This window comes from Hyperolius riggenbachi, chromosome 1 (assembly GCF_040937935.1).
Source record: "Hyperolius riggenbachi isolate aHypRig1 chromosome 1, aHypRig1.pri, whole genome shotgun sequence".
In the NCBI taxonomy this organism is placed as follows: Eukaryota; Metazoa; Chordata; class Amphibia; order Anura; family Hyperoliidae; genus Hyperolius; species Hyperolius riggenbachi.
The window spans coordinates 32,525,362-32,552,164 of NC_090646.1; the positions used below are offsets into that span (position 1 = coordinate 32,525,362).

The following is a 26,803-nucleotide window of genomic DNA, read 5'->3' on the forward strand; positions in this document are numbered from 1 at the left end:
CTCCCGTGTATTGGTGGACTGAAGGCAGAGCCCCAACTTTTTGGCGTAGGCCCTCTTTGCCGCTCGCAGTTCTCATTTCAGGGCGAGCCTGGCCTCTCTGAAGTCCTCTGAGGAGCCAGACCTGTGCGCCTCCTCTTTGCGTTTCCGAAGTCGGCGTAGCCTGTCGTTGAACCAAGGCTTGTTGTTGGGGTAGACTCTGAAGGACTTGGACGGGATACACGCTTCTTCGCAGAAGCTGATGTAGGAGGTGATGTTCTCGGCCCATTCATCAAGTGTGGGTGCCTCCAGAGTCGTCCAGTCGGTGGTTTCAAAGCAAGCTTGGAGCTCTAGTTTGGCGTCTGCTGTCCATTTTTTAACGGTTTTGGTGATGGGCTTTGAAGTCTGCAGGCGCCTCTTGTAGGTGGGGATCAGGTGTATTGTGTTGTGGTTGGAGTTTCCCAGGGGGGCTCCTTGAGTGGCCTTGTAGGCGTTCTTGTGGACCGTGTAGCAGTGGTCCAGCGTGTTACAGTTCCTGGTAGGGCAGGTGATGTGCTGCTTGTAGTGGGGCCTCACGTGCCGCAGGTTCGCCTTGTTGAAATCGCCCAAGATGATGAACAGGGCCTCTGGAAGGGCTGTTTCCCACCGCGAGATGCAGTCACTGAGTACATGCAGGGCGGACTTGGAGCATGCATCGGGAGGAATATAGACCCCAACGAGGACAAGGGAGGAGAATTCCCGCGGGGAGTACCGGGGCCTGCAGTTTATGGCAAGGAGCTCAACGTCTGGGGTGCAGGCCTTGTGGAGAGTGGTGGTGTTGGAGCACCAGGAGGAGTTTATGTAAAAGCAGATACCGCCACCTCTCGTTTTCCCAGAGAGGGCTGCATCACGGTCTGCTCTAAAGAGGTTGAAGCCAGGTACCTGTAGAGCGTTGTCGGGGATGCTGTCGCACAGCCAGGTCTCGGTAAAACAGAGAACGGGGGTGTTCTTGCTGATCTGGGGTTTGCTGCCGAGAAGGAGGAGCAGCTCGTCCAGCTTGTTGGGGAGTGAGCAGACGTTTGCTAGTAGGATGGCAGGCACAGGGGAGCGTAGGCCTTTCCTTTTAAGTCGGACCTGGGCCCCCGCCCTCCTACCTCTGTGGCGGCGTTTATTTGATGTTCGCTTGGTGGAGAGGTATTCAATGTGTGCGATGACAGCATTCCACAGGGGAGAGCTTGGTGTTGGGTTGGGGCTGTCCGGGGGTTCCCATTTAAGAAGGGCTTCACTGGAAAGGGTGGCAGTCCGTTTCGCGCCCATGACCCAATTCCTGGTGTGCGGCCCAGGTGGTGGGATAAAGCAGGCAGCACAGTGTGTGGGGCGACCGGAAGATGGTGGATGGAATGAGGCAGCGGCCTGGCACGAATCAGAAGGGCGTGGGGCCGCACAGCTCGGACAATGGCACAGGTACGGTGCGTGTGGTACGAAGCAGGAGGTACACCACAGTCTGTCACAGTTGGATGGCGTGGGACGGGCAGCACATCCCGGTATGGGGCACAGAGTAGGAGGGCTGGGGCAGGCGCGGTAGATGGTCTAGTGCGCGTAGCACAGTAAGTGGCCCAAGATGTCCCGATGGTATGGGGTGGGCAGTGTGTGGAGTAGGCAGCCTAGCACAAGCTCTGGCAAAGTATCGGTGGTGCGGAGCAGGCAGCAGAACACAGTCCAGGGTATGGTATAGGTGGTATGGAGCAGGCAGGCACAGGTAGATGGTATAGAGCAGACAGAATGGCACAGTCTATGGCACAGGTAGATGAGAAGGGGCGGGTGGCACAGCACAGGAGATGTTATGGAGCAGGCGGGTAGCACAGCACAGGCAAAGCCTATTATACAGGCTGCCTCCTGCCCTGGTGGTCCCAGTGTCCGAGGGACCACCAGGGCAGGCTGCAGCCACCCTAGTCTGCACCCAAGCACACTGATTTCCCCCCCCCCCTGCCCCCTGATTGCCCACAGCACCCCTCAGACCCCCCCTGCCCACCCCCCAGACCCCTGTTTGCATCCAATCACCCCCCTAATTACCCATCAATCACTCCCTGTCACTATCTGTCAACACTATTTTTTTTTATTCCCTAAACTGTCCCCTGCTCTCTCCTGATCACCCCCCACCCCTCAGATTCTCCCCAGACCCCCCCCCCTGTGTACTGTATGCCTCTATCCCCCCTGTAATAACCCACTGATCACCTGGCAATCACCTGGAAATCACCCATCAATCACCCCCTGTCACTGCCCCCATCAATCAGCCCCTAACCTGCCCCTTGCGGGCAATCTGATCACCCACCCACACCAATAGATCGCCCGCAGATCCGACGTCAGATCACCTCCCAAGTGCATTGTTTACATCTGTTCTCTACCCTAAACACCCACTAATTACCCATCAATCACCCATCAATCACCCCCTATCACCACCTGTCACTGTTACCCATCAGATCAGACCCTAATCTGCCCCTTGCGGGCACCCAATCACCCGCCTAAACGCTCAGATTGCCCTCAAACCCCCCCTTATCAATTCGCCAGTGCATTATTTACATCTGTTCTTCCCTGTAATAACCCACTGATCACCTGTCAATCACCTGTCAATCACCCATCAATCACCCCCTGTCACTGCCACCCATCAATCACCCCCTGTCACTGCCACCCATCAATCAGCCCCTAACCTGCCCCTTGCGGGCAATCTGATCACCCACCCACACCAATAGAACGCCCGCAGATCCGACGTCAGATCACCTCCCAAGTGCATTGTTTACATCTGTTCTCTACCCTAAACACCCACTAATTACCCATCAATCACCCCCTGTCACTGCTACCCATCAGATTAGACCCCTATCTGCCCCTAGGGCACTCAATCACCCGCCCACACCCTCAGAACGCCCTCAGACCCCAGCCTTGATCACCTCACTAGTGCATTGCTTGCATCTATTCCCCCCTCTAATCACACCTTGAGACACCCATCAATAACCTCCTGTCACTCCCTAGCACACCTACCCATCAGATCAGGCCCTAATTTTCCCACGTGTGGGCTCCTGATCACTCGGCCAAACCCTCAGATCCCCCTCAGACCCCCTTCCGATCACCTCCCCAGTGCATTGATTGCATCTATTTTCCCCTTTAAGCACCCCCTGAGACACCCATCAATCACCTCCTGTCACCCCCCTAGCACTCCTATCCATCAGATCAGGCCCAATACAACCTTTCATCTAAAAGGCCAGCCTGCTTATGACCGGTTCCACAAAATTCGTCCCCTCATAGACCACCTGTCATCAAAATTTGCAGATGCTTATACCCCTGAACAGTCATTTTGAGATATTTGGTTTCTAGACTACTCACGGTTTTGGGCCGGTAAAATGCCAGGGCGGTATAGGAACCCCACAAGTGACCCCATTTTAGAAAAGACAACCCAAGGTATTCTGTTAGGTGTATGACGAGTTCATAGAAGATTTTATTTTTTGTCAAAAGTTAGCGGAAACTGATTTTTATTGTTTTTTTTTTTCACGAAGTGTCATTTTTCACTAACTTGTGACAAAAAATAAAATCTTCTATGAACTCGCCATACACCTAACGGAATACCTTGGGGTGTCTTCTTTCTAAAATGGGGTCACTTGTGGGGTTCCTATACTGCCCTGGCATTTTAGTAGTCTAGAAAACAAATGCCTCAAAATGACCTGTGACCAGGACGTTGGGCCCCTTAGCGCACCTAGGCTGCAAAAAGTGTCACACATGTGGTTTGGGGTGTATATTTACACATACCCATGCTGGGTGGGAGAAATCTCTCTGTAAATGGACAATTGTGTGTAAAAAAAAATAAAACAATTGTCATTTACAGAGATATTTCTCCCACCCAGCATGGGTATGTGTAAAAATACACCACAGTATAGGAACCCCACAAATGACCCCATTCTAGAAAGAAGACATCCAAAGGTATTCCGTTAGGAGTATGGTGAGTTCATAGAAGATTTTATTTTTTGTCACAAGTTAGCGGAAAATGAAACTTTGTGAAAAAAAACAATTAAAATCAATTTCCGCTAACTTGTGACAAAAAATAAAATCTTCTACGAACTCACCATACTCCTAACGGAATACCTTGGGGTGTCTTCTTTCTAAAATGGGGTCATTGGTGGGGTTCCTATACTGCCCTGGCATTTTAGGGGCCCTAAACCGTGAGGAGTAGTCTTGAAACAAAAATGACCTGTGAAATCCTAAAGGTACTCATTGGTCTTTGGGCCCCTTAGCGCAGTTAGGATGCAAAAAAGTGCCACACATGTGGTATCACCATACTCAGGAGAAGTAGTATAATGTGTTTTGTGGTGTATTTTTACACATACCCATGCTGAGTGGGAGAATTATCTCTGTAAATGGACAATTGTGTGTAAAAAAAATCAAACAATTGTCATTTACAGAGATATTTCTCCCACCCAGCATGGGTATGTGTAAAAATACACCCCAAAACACATTATACTACTTCTCCTGAGTACGGCGGTACCACATGTGTGGCACTTTTTTACACCCTAAGTGCGCTAAGGGGCCCAAAGTCCAATGAGTACCTTTAGGATTTCACAGGTCATTTTGCGACATTTGGTTTCAAGACTACTCTTCACGGTTTAGGGCCCCTAAAATGCCAGGGCAGTATAGGAACCCCACAAATGACCCCATTCTAGAAAGAAGACACCCAAAGGTATTCTGTTAGGAGTATGGTGAGTTCATAGAAGATTTTATTTTTTGTCACAAATTAGCGGAAAATGACACTTTGTGAAAAAAAAACAATTAAAATCAATTTCCGCTAACTTGTGACAAAAAATAAAATCTTCTTTGAACTCACCATACTCCTAACGGAATACCTTGGGGTGTCTTCTTTCTAAAATGGGGTCATTAGTGGGGTTCCTATACTGCCCTGGCATTTTAGGGGCCCTAAACCATGAGGAGTAGTCTTGAAACAAAAATGACCTGTGAAATCCTAAAGGTACTCATTGGACTTTGGGCCCCTTAGCGCAGTTATGGTGCAAAAAAGTGCCACACATGTGGTATCGCCGTACTCAGGAGAAGTAGTATAATGTGTTTTGTGGTGTATTTTTACACATACCTATGCTGAGTGGGAGAAATATCTCTGTAAATGGACAATTGTGTGTAAAAAAAAATCAAACAATTGTCATTTACAGAGATATTTCTCCCACCCAGCATGGGTATGTGTAAAAATACACCAGAAAACACATTATACTACTACTCCTGAGTACGGCAATACCACATGTGTGGCACTTTTTTGCAGCCCAACTGCGCTAAGGGGCCCAAAGTCCAATGAGCACCTTTAGGCTTTACAGGGGTGCTTACAAATTAGCACCCCCCAAAATGCGAGGACAGTAAACACAACCCACAAATGACCCCATTTTGGAAAGTAAACACTTAAAGGTATTCAGAGAGGGGCATGGTGAGTCCGTGGCAGATTTCATTTTTTTTGTCGCAAGTTAGAAGAAATGGAAACTTTTTTTTTTTTTGGTCACAAAGTGTCATTTTCCGCTAACTTGTGACAAAAAAATAATATCTTCTATGAACTCACCATGCCTCTCAGTGAATACTTTGGGATGTCTTCTTTCCAAAATGGGGTCATTTGGGGGGTATTTATACTATCCAGGAATTCTAGCCCCTCATGAAACATGACAGGGGGTCAGAGAAGTCAGAGATGCTTCAAAATGGGAAAATTCACTTTTTGCATCATAGTTTGTAAACGCTATAACTTTTACCCAAACCAATAAATATAGGCTGAATGTTTTTTTTTTAATCAAAATGTTTTTGTCCACATTTTTCGTGCTGCATGTATACAGAAATGTTACTTTATTTGAAAAATTTCAGCACAGAAAGTTTAAAAAATCATTTTTTTGACAAAATTCATGTCTTTTTTGATGAATATAATAAAAAGTAAAATTCGCAGCAGCAATCAAATAGCACCAAAAGAAAGCTTTATTAGTGACAGAAAAAGGAGCCAAAATTCATTTAGGTGGTAGGTTGTATGAGCGAGCAATAAACCGTGAAACCTGCAGTGGTCTGAATGGAAAAAAAGGGTCTGGTCCTTAAGGGGGGTAAAGCCTACGGTCCTCAAGTGGTTAAAGAAAATAATCTAATTACAGAAAATCTTACAGAAAATCTAACAGCAAATTCTAACAGAAAATTGGATGGTGTATACTAGGCATCAGATGAAGATCAGATCACATTTTATGACCAATTTGTGCAGAAATTTCAAAGGGTTCACATACTTTTTATTGCTACTGTATTTGCGAGCACACACATAAAAAAAAGTAAGTATGATAAAATAATGTGTGTGGTATTCTGTGTAAATCATACATCTGATCTAAGTGAATTCTGTTTTTACTCAACAAGAGATGCATTTTCTTGTGTTATGTGTTTTTTTTTTTTTTAATATACATATTGTACCTGCATTTACAAGGTACCACTATCCCGATGCAATGCCAGATGTCTTCCTGGGACCAGAAAAGTTCCTACTGAAAGCTTCCATGCCTGCTGCTATGGTTGTGTCCAGTGTCCAGAGGGGGAGGTGTCTAATGTCACAGGTACGAGTTCAAATTGAGTAATTCAAACATTTGTATAGCACCATGATGGCTAACATTGGCACTCCAGCTGTGGTAGAACTACAAGTCCCGTGAGGCATTGCAATACTCTGGCAGCTCTAAGCATAACTCAGGAAGGCAGAGGCATGATGGGATTTGTAGTTTTGTCACAGCTGGAGTGCCAAGGTTAGCCATCACTGGTATAGCACTTTTCTCCTGTTGGACTCTCAAGAGCTGCAACCACTAGGACGCGCTCAAGAGGCCACTCTGCAATGTTAGGGAATCTTACCTTGAACTCCTTATTAAATAGGTACTGACCCAAGCCAGGATTTGAACCCTGGTCTCCAATGTCAAAAGCAGAGCACTTAACCAGTACACTATCCAGCCTCCATAAGTTTGCTTAGCAGGTATAATCATGAGGAACTATTCCAAGAAAGGGATCTGCATCCTTCTCCTGTTTTACTTACCTGTAGATTTCTTTATAAGAAACTAGCAGATTGCCGGGCGTTGCCCGGGTATGTATCTGGCTGGTGTCGGCTCCACCCACTTTTTCTAACCCTAACACACAATTACTCAATGACTAAGTTTGTGAGCTTTGCGGTCTTTGGCATCAATAATTTGCATTGAAATGAAAAAATCGGATTGGCTGTTTGTGGCTCCACACCCTTTTCTGAATTTGAACCCCAGTCACCCAATGACCAACTGTACCAGGTTTGAGGCCTGTGCACTTAACAGTGCAAGAATGGTAGCAATTAAATATTCCCCTTGAAAAGCAATAGGTGAAGTTTGATTCACTTTTGTAGGCTCCACCCACTTTTCTGAATATTAACAGTCACCCAGTGACCAACTGTGCAAGTTTAAAAACCTTTCCATTAACACTGTAGGAATGGCTGCAGTTTACATTTTCCCAGTGAAATTTGTATTTGTCTCCACCCACTGATGACCCGGAGTTGCCCGTGTATGTATTTGACTGGTGTTGGCTTCGCCCACTTTTTCTAACCCTAACGCACAAACACTTAATGACCAAGTTTGTGAGCTTTGGGGTCCTTGGCATCAATAATTTGTATATTCCCATAGAAATTAAACAAATCAGATTGGCTGTTTGTGGCTTCACCCCCTCTCCAGCATTTGAACCCCAATCACCCAATGACCAACTGTAGCAGGTTTGCGTCATCTGCTATTAACAGTGTAAAAATGGCAGCAATTTAAATATTCCACTTGAAAATCAACAGGTGAATTTTGATTGGCTATCATAGGCTCCACCCACTTCCCTGAATATTAATCTCAGTCACTCAATGACCATCTGGGCAAAGTTTGGGAACCCTGCCATTAACAGTGTAAGAATGGCTGTAGTTTACATTTTCCCAGCGAAATTTGTTTTTGGCTCGGCCCACTTTTTTGTAACCTGGACACAAAGTCACTACTCAATGACCAAGTTTGTGAGCTTTGGGGTCCTTGGCATCAATAATTTGTATTTTCCCATGAAATGAAACAAATCTGATTCACTGTTTGTGGCTCTGTCCCCTTTTCTGAATTTGAACCCCAATGACCAACTGTACCAGGTTTGAGGCTTGTGCCATTAACAGTGCAAGAATAGCAGCAATTTTAATATTCTCCTTGAAAAGCAACATGTGATTTTTGATCAGTTTATCCAGCAAATAAATCTGGCTGTTTTTAGCACAGCCCCTTTACTGCATTTGAACCCCAGACACTTAACCACTGACTGTAGCAGGTTTGAGGCCTCTGCTATTAACAGTGTAAGAATGGCTGCAGTTTTAATATTCCCCTTGAATAGGTGAATTTTGATTGGCTCTTGTAGGCTCTACCCACTTTTCTGAATATTAATCCCAGTCATCCAGTGACCAACTGTGTGAAGTTTGAGAACCCTGCCATTAACAGTGTAAGAAAAGCTGCAGTTTACATTTTCCCATGTAAAAAGTTAGTTGTTTTTGGCTCCGCCACTATTTCTAACCTTGACATACAGTCACTTAATGACCAAGTTTATGAGCTTTGCGGTCCTTGGCATCAATAAGTTACATTTTACCACTGTAATTAAACAAATCTGATTGGCTGTTTTTGGCCCGCTCCCTTCAGAATTTAAACCCCAGTCTCCCAGTGACTGACTGTACCAGATTTGAGTCCTCTGCCATTAAGAGTGTAAGAATGGCAGCAAAGTACATATTCCCCTTGAAAATCAATAAGTGAATTTTGAATGGCTGTTGTAGGCTCCACCCACTTTCCTGAATGTTAATCCCAGTCATCCAGTGGCCAACTGTGTCAAGTTTAAGAACCCTGCCAGTAACAGAATGGCTGAAATCAATCTAACAAATCTGATTGGCTGTTTGTGGCTCCACCCCCTTTAGTAAATGTGGACCCCAGTCACCCAATGACTGACTGTATCAGGTTTGAGGCCTCTGCCATTAACAGTGTAAGAATGGTAGCAATGTGAATATTCCCATTGAAAATCAATAGGTAAATTTTGATTGGCTGTTGTAGGCTCCACCCACATTTCTGAATATTCATCCCAGTCACCCAGTGATCAATTGTGTAAAGTTTGGGAACCCTGCCATGTAAAAAATGTAGTTGTTGGCACCGCCCACTTTTTCTACCTTTGACATACAGTCACTCAATTATCAAGTTTATCAGCTTTGGGGTCCTTGGTATCAATACTTTGTATATTCCCATTGAAAAATAAACACATCTGGCTGTTTGTGGCTCCGCCCCCCCTCTGAATTTGGGTCCTAGTCACCCAGTGACCAACTGTACCAGGTTTGAGGCATCTGCTTTTAACAGTATAAGAGAATGGTAGCAGCTTAAATATTCCCTTTGAAAATCAAAAGGTGAATTTTTATTGGCTGTTATAGACTCCACCCACCTTCCAAAATCTTAATCTCAGTCACCCAATGACCAACTGTGCAAAGTTTGAGAACCCTGCCATTAATGGTGTAAGAATGGCTGCAGTTTATATTTTCCCAGTAAAAGTTGTTTTTGGCTCCGCCCACTTTTCGTAACCTTGACACACAGTCACTCAATGACCAAGTTTGTGAGCTGTCAGGATCCTGGCATCAAAAATGTGTGAATGGAAGCAGTTTATCCACCAAAGAAATCTGATTGGCTGTATGTGGCCCCGCCCCTTTAGTGAATTTGGACCCCAGTCACCCAATGACAGACTGTAGCAAGTTTGAAGCCTCTGCCATTAAAAGTGTAAGAATGGCAGCATTTTCAATATTCCCCCTTGAAAATCAACAGGTGAATTTTGATTAGATGTTGTAGGCTCCACCCACTTTCTTGAATCTTAATCGCATTCACCCAGTGACCAAGTGTGCAAAGTTTGAGACCCCTGCGATTAACAGTCTAAGAATGGCTGCAGTTTACATTTTCCCATTTAAAATGAACGGCTGAAATTTGATTGGCTGTTTTATGCTCCGCCCACTTTTTCTGGATTTGTAACCTCGGTCACCAAGTGACCAACTGTGCCAAGTGTGGGGACTCTGGCTTGAATACTGCGAGAATGGCAGCCTTTTACATTTATTCCATTGACTTGAATGGGTGAAATCTGATTTGCTGTTTGTAGCTCCGCCCATGTATGCAAGTGGGACCCGAGTCCCCCAGAACATATCATCCCAGGTAGTAAGGGATCTGTATACCAAGTTTCGTTCAAATCGATCAAACCGTTTTCGAGTGATCGCGGCACATACACACACACACATACACACATACGATTTTATATATATAGATACTAGCTGATGGCCCGGCTTTGTCCGGGTATGTATATGGCTGGTGCTCCACCCACTTTTTCTAACCCTAACAAACAATTACTCAGTGACCTACTTTGTGAGCTTTGCGGTCTTTGGCATCAGCAATTTGCACTGAAATGAAGCAAATCTTAATGACTGTGGCTCCTCCCCTTTCTAAATTTGAACCCAAGTGACCCAATGGCTAACTGTACCAGGTTTGAGGCTTGTGCCATTAACAGTGCAATAATGGCAGTAATGAAATAATACCCTTGAAAATTAAGGTGAATTTTGATTGGATTTTGTAGGCTCCACCCACTTTTCTGAATATTAATCCCAGTGACTCAATCATCAACTGTGCAAAGTTTAAAAACACTACTATTAACTAGGGATGGGACGACGAATCCGGCGAATCCACGAATCCCTTGAATATTAGGTAATATTCGAGATTCGTGGACTCGAATCCCGACGGCATTTTCCGCTCGCCGAATCCGCCGAATCCCAACGCTGCATCGCCGCGCATCCGCCGCTTAACCCGCTCGCAAGTGTCCTCCTCCCGATCCCCGCACCCTTCTCCGCTCGCCCCCCCCCCCCCCCCCCCCCGCATAAATAAGAGGAAGCAGCCTCTCACCTCCAGCGTGGAGCCCGGAGCGGCAGACCTCCTACAGACTTCCTTATTCCCCTAGTGACCGGCTCTTACTACGCGTCATCAGTAAGAGCTGGTCCAGTGGCCACAAGGGGGAACTAGGAAGTGAAGGGAGAAGTCTGCCGCTCTGGGCTCCACGCTGATGCTGGAGGTGAGAGGCTGCTTCTTCTTATTTATGCAGGGGGGGCGAGAGGAGGAGGCTGCGGGGGGAGGGAGGAGGATATGCTACCTACACTGCAGCCCCTCATAGCCTGCTACTTATACAGAAGCCCCCTATAGCCTGCTACTTATACCGAAGCCCCCCCCCCCCCATAGCCTGCTACTTATACCGAAGCCCCCCATAGCCTGCTACCTATACCAAATCCCCCCATAGCCTGCTACCTATACCAAATCCCCCCATAGCCTGCTACCTATATCAAATCCCCCCATAGCCTGCTACCTATACCAAATTCCCCCATAGCCTGCTACCTATATTGAAGCCCCCCATAGCCTGCTACCTATACTGAAGCCCCCCATAGCCTGCTACCTATACTGAAGCCCCCCATAGCCTGCTACCTATACCGAAGCCCCCCATAGCCTGCTACCTATAGTGAAAGCCCCTATACCCTGCTACCTATACTGAAGGCCCCTATACCCTGCTACCTATACTAAAGGCCCCTATACCCTGCTGCCTATACTAAAGCCCCCCATAGCCTGATACCTATAGTGAAGGCCCCCTATACCCTGCTACCTATACTGAAGGTCCCTATACCCTGCTGCCTATACTGAAGGCCCCTACACCCTGCTGCCTATACTGAAGGCCACTATACCCTACTACCTATACTGAAGGCCCCTATACTCTCCTACCTATACTGAAGGTCCCTATACTCTGCTGCCTATAATGAAGGCTACTATACCCTGCAACCTATACTGAAGGCCCCTATACCCTGCTACCTATACTGAAGGCCACTATACCCTGCAACCTATACTGAAGCCCCTCATAGCCTGCCACCTATACTGAAGGCCCCCTATACCCTGCTACCAATACTGAAGGCCCCTATACCCTGCTACCTATACTAAAGGCCCCTATACCCTGCAACCTATACTGAAGCCCCTCATAGCCTGCCACCTATACTGAAGGCCCCCTATACCCTGCTACCTATACTGAAGGCCCCTATACCCTGCTACCTATACTAAAGGCCCCTATACCCTGCTACCTATACTGAAGCCCCTCATAGCCTGCCACCTATACTGAAGGCCCCCTATACCCTGCTACCAATACTGAAGGCCCCTATACCCTGCTGCCTATACTGAAGGCCCCTATACCCTGCTGCCTATACTGAAGGCCCCTATACCCTGCTGCCTATACTGAAGGCCACTATACCCTCCTACCTATAATGAAGGCCTCTATACTCTGCTACCTATACTGAAGGCCCCTATACCCTGCTACCTATACTGAAGCCCCTCATAGCCTGCCACCTATACTGAAGGCCCCCTATACCCTGCTGCCTATACTGAAGGCCCCTATACCCTGCTGCCTATACTGAAGGCCCCTATACCCTGCTACCTATAATGAAGGCCTCTATACTCTGCTACCTATACTGAAGGCCCCTATACCCTGCTACCTATACTGAAGCCCCTCATAGCCTGCCACCTATACTGAAGGCCCCCTATACCCTGCTACCTATACTGAAGGTCCCTATACCCTGCTGCCTATACCGAAGGCCCCTTTACCCTGCTGCCTATACTAAAGGCCACTATACCCTCCTACCTATAATGAAGGCCCCTATACTCTTCTACCTATACTGAAGGCCCCTATACCCTGCTGCCTATAATGAAGGCCACTATACCCTGCAACCTATACTGAAGGCCCCTATTCCTTCTCAGCTATACTGAAGACACCTTTACTTAGCTACATATAGTGTGGGCATCTATGCCTGGGTACCTATACTGCGGGCAACTATACCATGGATCGCACAATTCTTATGTGCAGGATTCGTTAGATTCGAAAGGTTCGAGATATTCGAGAACCTTTTTAGATTCGGATCCGGATTCGGATTCGGATTCGAAGAAATTGTGGATTCGTCCCATCCCTAATATTAACAGTGCAAGAATAGCTGCAGTTTACATTTTCCCGGTGAAATTTGTATTTGTCTCCGCCCACTGATTATCCAGCATTGCCTGGGTATGTATTTGGCTGGTGCACTTTTTCTAACCCGAACACACAATTACTCAATACTAAATGACTACATTTTGTGAGTTTTGCGGTCTTTGGCATCAGTAATTTGCATTGAAATGAAACATATCTGATTGGCTGTTTGTGGCTCCACCTCCTTTTCTAAATGTGAACCCGTCACCCAGGGGCGTAACTAGGCCCCACCGGGCCCCCCCTGCAGATTTTCAGAGCGGGCCCCCCCTCCCCCCCCCCCTGGGGCCCGCTCGCGGCCGTTTTGTGGGTGCTGGAGGGGTGGCAGCATGAGGGGAAAGCCTTGCCCACAGTCGGCGGGGAGAGGGGTAGTTCCCCCCTCTCCCTCACCTCGGGGCTCTCCCCTCTGCACTCCCCTCCAGCTCGTAAGTGTGTGGGGCTGTGGTGGGCAGCGGGCAGCGGGCAGCGGCGGGAAGATACATACCTGCTTCCGTGCGTTCCATCGGAGAGTTCTCCCTCTAGCGGCTGACGTCACTTCCGGAAGTGACGTCAGCCGCTAGAGGGAGAAGTCTCCGATGGAACGCACGGAAGCAGGTATGTATCTGCCCGCCGCTGCCCGCTGCCCGCTGCCCACCACAGCCCCACACACTTACGAGCTGGAGGGGAGCGCAGAGGGGAGAGCCCCGAGGTGAGGGAGAGGGGGGAACTACCCCTCTCCCCGCCGACTGTGGGCAAGGCTTTCCCCTCATGCTGCCACCCCTCCAGCACCCACAAAACGGCCCCGAGCGGGCCCCAGGGGGGGGCCGGGCCCCCCCGCGGGCACAGGGGCTGCAGGGCCTATTCCTACGCCCCTGCCGTCACCCAATGACCAACTGTACCAGGTTAGAGGCTTGTGCCATTAACAGTGCACAAATGGCAGCAATGAAATATTCACCTTGAAAAACAATAGGTGAATTCTGATTGGATTTTAAAGGCTCCACCCACTTTTCTGAATATTAATCCCAGTCACACAGGGACCAAAAGTGCAAAGCTTGAGAACCCTGTCATAAAAAGTGTAAGAATGGCTGCAGTTTCAATTTTTCCAGTGAAATTTGTATTTGTCTCTGCCCACTGATGACCCAGAGTTTCCCGGGTTTGTATTTGGCTGATGTTGGCTGCCCCCACTTTTTCTAACCATAACACACAATTACTCAATGACCAAGTTTATGAGCTTTGACATCTTTGGCATCAATCATTTGCATTGAAATGAAATAAATCGGATTGGCTGTTTGTGGCTTCACCCCCTTTTCTGAATTTGAACCCCGGTCACCCAATGACCAACTGTACCAGGTTTGAGGCTTGTGCCATTAACAGTACAAGAATGGCAGCAATTACATATTCCCATAAAAAATTAATAGGTGAAATTGGATTGGCTTTTGTAGGCTCCATTCACTTTTCTAAATATTAATCCTAGTCACCCAGTGACCAACTGTACAAAGTATGAGAACCCTACCATTAATAGTGTAAGAATGGCTGCAGTTTACATTTTCCCATTTTCCCAGTGAAATTTGTATTTGTCTCTGTCCACTTTTTGGTTATGGGAATAAAAAGTATCCTATGTGTTATTCCAGGTAATGTACTATGTGTGTGCCAAATTTCATTCAAATCCATTCAGCCATTTTTGCATGATCGAGTAACAAACATCCAAACATCTGAACTTTCCCATTTAAAATACTAGCTGGACGCCCGGCGTTGCCCGGGTATGTATTTGGCTAGTGGTGGCTCTGCCCACTTTTCCTAACCCTAACACACATTTACTTAATGATGAAGTATGTCAACTTTGCGGTCTTTGGCATCAATAATTTGCAATTAAATAAAATGAATCTGATTGGATGTGGCTCCACCCCTTTTCTGAATTTGAACCCCAATCACCCAATGGCCAACTGTACCAGGTACAGGTGATTAACAGTGCAAGAATGGCAGCATTTAAATATTCCCCTTAAAAATCAATAGGTGAATTGTGATTGGCTTTTATAGGCTCCAACCACTTTTCTGAATATTAATCCCAGTCACCCAGTGACCAACTGTGCAAAGTTTGAGAACCCTACCATTAACAGTGTAAGAATGGCTGCAGTTTACATTTGCACAATTAAATTGTATTTTTCTCCACCCACTTATTTCCTAACATTGTTCAGGTATTTATTTGGCTGGTGTTGGCTCCGCCTACTATTTCTAACCCTAACACACAATAATCAATAACCAAGTTTGTGAGCTTTGCGGTCTTTGGCATCAATAATTTGCATTGAGATTAAACAAATCTGATTGGCTGTATGTGGCTCCACCCCTTTGTCTGAATTTTAACCCCAGTCACCCAGTGACCAACTGTACCAGGTTTAAGGCTTGTGCCATTAACAGTGCAAGAATAGTAGGATTTACATATTCCCCTTGAAAATCAATAGGTGAATTTTGATTGGCTTTTGTAGGCTCCACCCACTTCTCTGAATATTAATCCCAGTCACCCAGTGACCAATAGTGCAAAGTTTGATAACCCTACCATTAAAAGTGTAAGAATTGCTGCAGTTTACATTTTATCAGTGAAATTTGCATTTGTCTCCGCCTACTGATGACCCGGCATTGCCTGATTATGTATTTTGCAGGTGCTGGCTGCGCCCACTTTTCCTAACCCTAACACACAATTAATCAATTACTCAATGACCAAGTTTGTGAGCTTTGCGGTCTTTGGCATCAATAACCTGCATTAAAATGATACAAATTATATTGGCTGTGTGTGGCTCCACCCTGTTTTATGAATGTAAACCCCAGTCACGCAATTATCAACAGTACCAGGTTTGAGGCTTGTGCCATAAACAGTGCAAGAATGGCAGCAATGACATATTCCCCTGAAAAATCAATAGGTAATTTTTGATTTCCTTTTGTAGGCTCCACCCACTTTTCTGAATATTAACCCCAGTCACCCAGTAACCAACTGTGCAAAGTTTGAGAACCCTACCATTAACAGTGTAAGAATGGCTGCTGTTTACATTTTCCCAGTAAAATTTGTATTTGTCTCCGCCCACTTATGACCCAGCGTTGCCCGCTTATGTATTTGGCTGGTGTTGGCTGTGCCCACTTTTCTAACCCTAAAGCACAATTAATCAATTACTCAATTACCAAGTTTTTGAGCTTTGCGGTGTTTGACATCAATAATTTGCATTGGAATGAAACAAATCTAATTGGCTCTTTGTGGCTCCACCCCTTTTTCTGAAATTGAACCCTAGTCACCCAATGATCAACTGTGCCAGGTTTGAGGCTTGTGCCATTAACAGTGCAAGAATGGCAGCAATGTAAATATTTCCCTTGAAAATCAATAGGTTAATTTTGATTGGCTTTTGTAGACTCCACCCACTTTTCTGAATATTAATCCCAGTTCCCCAGTAACCCACTGTGCAAAGTTTGAGAACCCTACCATTAACAGTATAAGAATGGCTGCTGTTTACATTTCCCAGTAAAATTTGTATTTGTCGCCGCCCCCTTTTCGGTTATGGGAATAAAAAGTATCCTATACTTTATTCCAGGTAATGTACTATGTGTGTGCCAAATTTCATTCAAATCCGTTCAGCCATTTTTGCGTGATCGAGTAACAAACATCCAAACATTCAAACATCCGAACATCCAAACATTCGAACGTTCCCATTTATAATATTAGTAGGATTAGTAGGATAACATAAAAACAAATAACAGAATGCATGCTTCATCTCATGCTCATGCTAATTGCGGCAAGCATAGGATAATTTGACCCCACCTGCTTTGTGCCTTCTTTTTGTAACTACAGTTTATAAAGCGCATAACTTGTGTGAACTTTTTAAAATGGATTTTTTGAAAAACTAGAAGGTATTTTTTTTTAAAGACACACTCCATATCGTTTCCACTATTCTCCTTAACATAAATAGCCATTTTGGTGTCAATGGCAAGTGTATGGTGACTTCTATTAACCACTAAAGTCAGCGACATTGATGTCAATGCAATTCACCCCAAAATCTGCCTGTACAGTGAAATATGTGCCAATTCTGCAAACAAGTTTGGTAAATGAAAACAGCCAAATTTGTAACAAGATCAAACTTTAAAACTTGCCTCATCCCTGGTGATAAATAAATAAAAAAAAAAAGTTTAAAGACAAATCATACAAGGTTCACTAAGAACTTAAATTAACAATGAATGCTGTTCATCTTTAAAACCTTTTTAAATGTTTAATTAAAGGATGACTATTGCTAAAAAAATTTGCAAATCCTATTAATGTTACAAATGGGAAAGTTCAGATGTTTGTTACTCGATCACGCAAAAATGGCTGAACGGATTTGAATGATATTTGGCACACACATAGTACATTACCTGGAATAACATATAGGATACTTCTTATTCCCATAACCAAAAGTGGGCGGAGACAAATACACATTTCACTGGGAAAATGTAAACTGCAGCCATTCTTACACTGTTAATGATAGGTTTCTCAAACTTTGCACAGTTGGTCACTGGGTGCCTGGAATTAAAATTCAGAGAAGTGGGAGGAGCCTACAAACGCCAATCAAAATTCACCTATTGATTTTCAAGGGGGAATATTTCATTGCTGCCATTCTTGCACTGTTTATGGCACAAGCCTCAAACCTGGTACAGTTGGACATTGGGTGACTGGGGTTAAACTTCAGAAAAGGGGGTGGAGTCACAAACAGCCAATCAGATTTAGCTCCATTTCAGTGCAAATTATTGATACCAAAGACTGCAAAGCTCACAAACTTGGTCATTGAGTAATTGAGTAAATGTGTGTTAGGGTTAGAAAAAGTGGGCGCAGCCAACACCAGCCAGATACATAACCGGCCAACGCTGGCTGAGTGAAATTTGGCACACACAAATAGTACATTACCTGAAATAACATATAGGATACTTTTTATTCCCATAACCAAAAGTGGGCGGAGACAAATACACATTTCACTGGGAAAATGTAAACTGCAGCCATTCTTACACTGTTAATGATAGGTTTCTCAAACTTTGCACAGTTGGTCACTGGGTGCCTGGAATTAAAATTCAGAGAAGTGGGAGGAGCCTACAAACGCCAATCAAAATTCACCTATCGATTTTCAAAGGGAATATTTAAAATTGTGCCATTCTTGCACTGTTAATGACACAAGCCTCAAACCTGGTACAGTCGGTCATTGGGTGACTCGGGTTCAAATTAAGAAAAGGGGGTAGAGCCACAAACAGCCAATCAGAGTTGTTTCTTTTCAATGCAAATCATTGATGCCAAAGAATGCAAAGCTCTCAAACTTGCTCATTGAGTAATTGTGTGTTAGGGTTATAAAAATTGGTCGCAGCCAACACCAGCCAAATACATACCCGGGCAACGCCGGGTCATCAGTGGGCAGAGACAAACACAAATTTCATAAATTGTAAACTGCAGCCATTCTTTCACTGTTGATGGTAAGGTTCTCAAACTTTGCACAGTTGGTCACTGGGTGACTGGGATTAATATTTAGACAAGAGAGTGGAGCCTACAAAAGCCAATCAAAATGCACTTATTGCCTTTTAAGGGGAATATGTAATTGCTGCCATTCTTGCACTGTTAATAGTACAAGCCTCAAACCTGGTACAGTTGGTCATTGGGTGACTGGGGTTCAAATTCAAAAAAAAGGGGTAAAGCCATAAACAGCCAATAAGAGTTGTTTTATTTCAATGCAAATTATTGATGCCAAAGACCACAAATCTCACAAATTATGTCATTGGGTTATTGAGTAATTATGTGTCAGGGCTGGAAAAAGTGGGCGGAGCCAACACCAGCCAAATACATACCCGGGCCATGCCGGGCAACCAGCTAGTGACAGAGAGAGAGAGAGAGAGAAATGCATCATTGATGGGAACGATACAATTTAAATCTACAACTGTTTTCCGCTGTTCACATTCAGATATGTTTACATGTATTTTATTATAGCTATTTTTAATGTTGATTTCAGTCGTGTAGTTTTTAAATCTCCATCATAAACCCATTCAAAGCGATACATAAATTATTTGTATTACATGTTTTCTTTGCAGATAGTGAGAACTGCTTCAAGTGTCCCGAGAAAAAGTGGCCTGATAAAGAGAAAGTGACTTGTATTCTCAAAACGTATGAATTTCTGTCCTATGACAATGATGTTCTGTCTTTAATATTTTTACTCATTACCTTACTACTTTTAGCCATGACACTATTTATATTGGGGATATTTATTTATTACTGGGATACTCCAGTAGTGAAAGCCAATAACCGGACTGTGAGCTTCATTCTCCTGACCTCCCTCCTGCTGAGCCTCCTCTGTGTCTTCTTGTTCCTCGGACGTCCTGTGGATATAACCTGCATGCTAAGACAGGTGTCATTTGGGGTGTTCTTCTCCATCTCTGTCTCCTGTCTCCTGGCCAAGACTGTCACTGTCTGCATTGCCTTCAAAGCCACCACGCCTGGCAGCTACTGGAGAAAATGGGCCACATTCAAAGTATCCAACACTTTGGTCCTGATCTGTTCTTCTGTCCAATTTATGATTTGTGCTATTTGGCTGTCATTATCTCCCCCTTATCAGGAGAATGACATTTACACTTATCCTGGGAAGATCATTGTTCAGTGTAATGAGGGGTCAGTGATTGGCTTCTACTCCATGTTGGGTTATATGGGGTTTCTGGCAGCTGTGAGTTTTCTTCTGGCTTTCATGGTGAGGACATTACCGGACAGCTTTAATGAGGCCAAGTACATCACGTTCAGCATGCTGGTGTTCTGCAGTGTCTGGATTGCCATGATCCCGGCCTATCTGAGCACCAGAGGGAAATACATGGTGGCTGTGGAGGTATTCGCCATTCTGACCTCCAATGCTGGACTATTGACCTGCATATTTTTCCCAAAATGTTATATTATGCTTCTCAAACCAGCGCTCAACACTAGGAAAGAAATTTGTAGCAGAAAATGACCCCATAAAATTACTCACAATGGTAGATGTGAAATTGCTGTTGAGAGTTTTACTTTAATGTATTACTTTGCCATGTGTGTGTGGTCCTTAGTAGATAATAAAAACTGAAGTTTTTGTCTGACCACTTGACAATTGGTACATTTTTTTTGTGTTTGAAACAATCATGTTGCACTTTTTATGATACGTTAACAGAACACTTACCATATGTATACTCTTTATTTGCTATGTTCCATACATAAAACATTTATATACTGTCATTTCTTTACTACTAAAAAATAGTATTTATTACTGTATATGACATTTTATTTGGGAATGTTTCATATACATAAAAGAGATTCAGCTTTACCATTTATAGCCCACATATAATCAGAATCAGAATTGTTTATTTCGCCAAGCAGGACTGGCTTGGGCACTATACAATACATAGCTCAAGTAAAGGATAGATACAGGAGGTTTCACAACATGTGATTTTAAAAAAAAACTAAGAGCACAGTATACATCATACAAAAAAGTTCACATGAAGTGGCACAGAAAAGGTCTGATCAGTTAGTCAAGTGGGCAGGTTTACTGGTTGGCCGCAGCTCCGGGGGACAGAATGTGCAGAGAGTTCAGGAGGTTGACAGACAAGGGAAAAAAATAGTTCCTGTATTTAGTGGTTTGGGTGGAAATGGCCCGTAGCCTCCGGCCCAATGGAAAAGGGCTGAAAAACCAGTGACCTGGGTGAGAGGGGTCGCTGGCAATCCTCAGTGCTCTAAAGCGCAGTCTGGAGCTGTATAGTTGGGTGAGTGAAGGGAAGGGCCCACCAATGATCAGCTCTGCAGACCTGATGACACTCTGCAGTTTTTGCCTGTCACCAGCAGTGGCACTGGCATACCTGACCAAGATGTAAAATCAGAGGATAGATTCAATGGTGGTGGAGTAGAAACTTGTCAGGATCTCGTGGGCCATGCCAAACTTTCTCAGTTGACGGAGGAAAAAGAGTCTCTTTCAAAAGAGATGATGGGGCTCAGGAGGCGGGCACAGGGTACTCTCGCCACCTCATTGCTGTCAATGTAGTTTGGAGGTGGGGTGTGGGCAGACTTCCTGAAATCAATGAGCAGCTCGACAGTATTTGCAGTGTTGAGCACTAGCCTGTTTTCCTTGCACCGGTGGCAAATTCCCGACGAGACCGACAATGGTGGTGTCATTGGTAAACTTAATGACCTTGACACAGTCTGCCATTAATCTGAAGTTATTTGTATAAAGGGAGAACAGCAGTGGAGACAGGACAAAGCACTGGAGTGCCCCAGTGTTGGTGACCATTTCTTGTGAGTAGATATCCCCCAGCTTAACGAATAACGATCTGGGTCCTATTGGTTAGGAAGTCCATGATCCAATGGTGAAGGGTGGGGTGAACTCCCAGTATGGCAAGGTCTTCCTAGAGAATGCGTGGGTAGATGGTATTGAAAGCTGAGATAAAATCCAGGAGTAATATTGTTTCATACGTGTCTGTTCTTTTCAGGTGGTCAAAGATATACTCCAGACCGATATTTATGATATTGTCAGTGGACCTATTAGACCTGTATGCGCATTAAAAAAGGTCTAGCAGGGGCAAGGAGGAGAGCTTAAAGTGAACCTCCGGACTAAAAATCGACTCGGCAGCACTGAAAAGGCTTTGTGTTTCTTTAACAGTTTCACAGCATCAGAACTTTGTTTCTCTTATACAAGCCTCATTTTTAGCTGCACAGAAGAAAACTGCCCGGGCTTTTTTTCCCCTGATGCTGTGCAAAGCATGATGGGATTTCTGATGTTGTTGTTCTCGTTCTGCTGTTTTGGTGCAATTTTTTTTTTTTTTACATTTTGAATTTGACATTTGAAGCGTAGCGTGTGCATCTGGGAGGGGTTATCAGGACAAAGGACAGTTGGAACTGTGTCTCATGCTCCCTGTCACCGCCTTTCAACCAAAAAGATGTCTGCCCCCATGACAAAGATGGCAGCCCCCATGAATCACAAACATTTGCCTGTTCTTTTAAAACAGGGTGGGTAAGAGATTATATTACCTATCTATTCTAATTAACATAACTAATGTAACTTGATGACAGTATGTTTGTTTAGGCTGAAGTTGCCCTTTAAGGATGAATAGGACTACCTTCTCCAGGGTTTTTATGATGACTGACGTCAGGGCTATGGGCCTAAAGTTGTTATGGTCGTAAGGAGTAGGCATGCGTGAATATGGATTTTTTTCACAAATTAATATTAAATCTGAAAACAAGATATTTCTTGAAAAGATTTTAAGTCAATGTAGCCTACAAGAATTAGTAGTTTGCAAAAATTCTATGTATTTTTTTGTATAATTTCTTCTCACAAAAAAATGCCTATTTTGATGTCTTATTCCTAGTGACCCAATCCAAGGTAAAATCAACCTCTGTCTGCTTGCGATTTCTATTCAGAGCCCATATTAACCATCTCTACTAAAAAGCGTCAAGCCAGCCATAGAGTCCCTAAAAGCCAAAGCATGCCAAAAGTTCTACGCTATCAGGAAAGAATTGTACAACCTCAAACCACCGGTAAAGGCCTGGCCAAAAGTCTTTGACAGTGTCATCACCCCGATCCTACTCTATAGAAGTGAAGTATGGTGCCCAACCACCTACCCAGATCAATCAAAAGGACAGCACAATAAAAATATTCCACCTGGAATTCTGCAAAAACCTCCTCCATGACCATTGGAGTATCTCAAACTTTGCCTGCCAAGCTGATCTGTGTAGATTTCCATTACTGCTTGAGATACAGAAGGTAGTGTTGTCCAACTGGGCTCACATACAAAACTGCAGCCCACTAAAAGTCATGTTGCACAAAAAGTAGTGGTTCGAAGGAGGAGTCCTCACACAGACTTGCAGGAACAACATATGTCTTTTTTAACCCAAATAACTATGTACCTATGTAACGTGTAAAGCGTTTACTGTCCCATCACATATACAAGCAAAAATGTCTGACCTGCAAGGCCGACAATTGTTTCAGGGCCACTCTGGGCCCCCTTTGTCAAGGCATGAAGCAGAAAGACATATTCACCAACACAGTGCAAAATACAACATAACTAGCCATCCAAATACCCCAAACTCCACCCCCTGGGTGGTTATTGATTAATCACTCAGAAACTTGTTGCTTCCATGATGCACTAATTTCCACATTGTTGACATACAAAATGATGGATAATGACCATCAATCTATCCAAAAGAACTAACCTGGATGTTAATGCAGTACATAGACTGTGCATCATCACCATAACAGAGACAGCAGACATAAGTCCAAAAAGGATACAACCCATGCAGGCTGTCATTGAGGGCCACTCAGAAGGCTATAGACATGGTGAAACCCCACAGCAAGGAGGAGAGAAGTGATAACCTTAAAAAATGATAAAAATGCAATCAATAAACTGCAGTTAAAAACAACTTGTTGCAAAATCAAATATGCACAAAAGCTGCTACAATGGGTCAAGGTCATCTCGTATCCAAAACACATGACAATACATTGTTACTATTCAGGCCCCTCAGTGTGACAGTGTTCAATGTGAAAATCCAGTAAGCCTCTCTCTGCAATAAACTTTTTTTTACAATCCCCACCTCTCCTTGGGGTGTGCACTTGCTCAATGACCATACCCCGGTACCACTGCAGTGTTTCTGAAACCTTTTCTTTTATGGTCCCATGGTCATCCCCACATAGGCAAGACCACAGGGACATTTCAAGAGGTATACGACATACTCTGAGTCGCAATTGAGATACTGCTTAATGTTGTATCTCTGACATGTGTGTGGGTGAAGAAAATACTTGCCAGTATTCAAGGCCGCACATACATTACACTTAAAGCATTTGACGCATCCTGTCCTGTTAGACAGCATAAGTTATGGTTTGGCATGTTTTTGCCAAAGATCCGCTTGTACCAATCGAGACTGCGCCGCTCCTGGTCCTGTGCATTCCAGCGCTGAAGGGGGATGGACGTTCTTTAGCAGACGTACATCCTATTCCCTAAAGAAACAAAAGATTTAGTGTCAGCTGACAGTTTTAGTCAGCTGACACATAGGTTGAGTTTGTAATGTTGTGTCAGCTGATCTGTTAGTCAGCTGACACTCAGGTAGGGCTACAATGTGAGTGCTTGGTTGCTGTTAGACAGCATCAGTTGTGGTTTGGCATATTTTTGCCAAGGATCCACTTGTAAGTTGTACCAATCAAGACCTAAAACTCCAGTGCTTAGGTGAGGTCGAGGAAACTCACCTGAGCGAGCAGGTATTTCCTCTAAACAATGAACGAGTTTTGATTCCTGTTTCTATTGCTTTGGCTGGTAAAACTCATAATTGTCAGGCTTTTGTTGGTTATGAGGCTGCAGGGAATTTTTTAGATTCTGATTTAGCCCATCATTTAAGAATTACGACTTCTATTTTGTCTGAAAATATATGTGTTACTGCAATTGATAATACCCCCCTTCAAAACTGTCAATCAATCAATCAATCAAGCAATCACTGAGACCCCTGAATTAGTGGTCAATGTGGGGTTATTCCATTCTGAGTCCATTAAGTTTTTTTGTCTCCAGATACCCTCTTGTCCTGTGGTCTTAGGTCTTCCTTGGTTGGCTAAACATAATCCAGTGATTGATTGGCAGTCTAAACAACTTGTGACTTGGTCATCTTTTTGTTTTAAGAATTGTCTCAAAAACCTTTCATTACTTGCTGTGGACCTAGGTCCTGGGAAAATTCCTAATGTATATCAAGAATTTGCTGATGTATTTTCTCCACAGGCTGCTGATAAACTTCCTCCACATAGATCTTATGATTGCGCCATTGATTTGTTGCCAGGCACTATGCCACCCAGGGTCGGTTATATAATCTTTCTGGGCCAGAAGATAGGGCTATAAAATATTATATTAAAGAGGAACTGTCACAAAAATCTTAAAATGTAAAACACATACGAATAAGAAGTACATTTCTTTCTGAGTAAAATGAGTACATTAGGAAAGTGTATTTCTAAATCTCAAGACGTCTCTTTTTTGGGTTATGTTATTTCTGTTTCAGGTCTGACCGTGGATTCTAGTAAATTATCTGCAATTCTGAATTGGCCTCAACCCACTGATTTGAAATCTCTGCAATGTTTCTTGGGGTTTGCCAATTTTTATAGGAAATTTGTAAAAGATTTTTCCTCCAAATTAGCTCCACTCACCGATCTCTCCAAGAAGGGAGCTGACCCATCTGTTTGGAGTTCATCTGCCCATCAGGCCTTTGATGAACTGAAAAAAGCCTTTTATTCCGCTCCCGTCTTGGTGCATCCAGATGTTTTATTGTTTTATTGTTTTAGCTTTTATTATTGAAGTTGATGCCTCTGAGTCAGGGGTGGGGGCAGTTATTTCCCAATACTCAGGGGATCCTGAATGTCTCCATCCCTGTGCCTTCTTTTCTAAGAAGTTCTCTCCTGCTGAAAAGAACTATGACATCAGTAATAGAGAGTTTCTGGCAGTTCACACTGACCACAATAATTTGGAATATATTGAGAATGCCAAGTGATTAAACTCACGTCAGGCGAGATGGGATTTATTTTTCTCGTATTTTAATTTTACTATTACTTACAAGCCAGGCTCTAAAAATATTAAGGCAGACGCCTTATCCTGTTCTTTTGAAAAACAAACAATGCTCTCCGAGGTTCCTGATTACATTTTATCAAAAAAGTGTATTTCTGCTGCTGTCATTAATTGTGAACTGTCACCTGATTTGTTCAGTCAGCTGTCCGCAGTGCAGGATGAGGCTCCTCAAGCAACACCCCCTGATTGTCTGTTTGTTCCTCTCAATCTCAGATTACAGGTTTTGGAACAACGTCATAGTCCTGCAGGTCATCCAGGTGAAAAGAAGACCTTAGACTTACTCAAACGTCTTGTGTGTTGGCCTTCTTTAGTCAATGATACTACTGCCTTTATCAAAGCTTGTCCTGTTTGTGTATGCAGTAAATCCTCTCAGACTTCACCTCAGGGGTTGCTTCAACTTTTGCCCAATTCTAACAGACCATGGACTCACATTGCTATGGACTTCATAGCAGATTTACCAGTTTCTAAAAAATGTACAGTAATCTGGGTAGTTATTGATAGGTTCAGCAAAATGACCCATTGTGTGCCTTTACATAAACTTTCATCTGCTAAAGAGTAGTGTTGGGCGAACAGTGTTTGCCACTGTTCGGGTTCTGCAGAACATCACCCTGTTCGGGTGATGTTCGAGTTCGACCGAACACCTGATGGTGTTCGGCCAAACCGTTCGGCCACATGGCCGAACTAAGAGCGCATGGCCGAACGTTCCCCGAACGTTCGGCTAGCGCTGTGATTGGCCGAACGGGTCACGTGGTTCGGACCCGAACGCGCTCTGATTGGCCAAACTGTCACGTGGTTCGGGTAAATAAATACCCGAACCACGTCATATCTCCGCCATTTGTCTGTGGGTTTAGCTTTGGGTAGGCAGGCAGGGTAGTTCGCGCTCCAGCCACGCTAGCCAGGGTCCCCCCAGTCATTGTGTCGCTGCTGGGAATAGTAGTACACCGCTCGCTCAGCCACACTATGTAGCATTCTGTTTACTGCCACTCTGTGTCTGCTGGGAATAGTAGTACACCGCTCGCTCAGCCACACTATATAGCATTCTGTTTACTGCCACTCTGTGTACCTCGCTCAGCCACAGTATATAGCATTCTGTTTACTGCCACTCTGTGTCTGCTGGGAATAGTAGTACACCGCTCGCTCAGCCACACTATATAGCATTCTGTTTACTGCCACT

At 44.4% G+C, this 26,803-nt stretch overlaps 1 protein-coding gene across 1 annotated transcript; it reads left to right on the top strand.

The window, feature by feature from the left end:
* The first annotated feature begins 1,343 nt into the window (after positions 1-1,343).
* LOC137545274 (vomeronasal type-2 receptor 26-like) lies at positions 1,344-25,555 on the top strand. Its single transcript, XM_068266419.1, has 4 exons — positions 1,344-1,419; positions 19,126-19,907; positions 21,529-21,588; positions 25,454-25,555. Exons 1-4 carry the CDS (start codon positions 1,344-1,346, stop codon positions 25,553-25,555), a joined length of 1,020 nt encoding a protein of 339 aa, XP_068122520.1.
* The last annotated feature ends 1,248 nt before the right edge of the window (positions 25,556-26,803 follow it).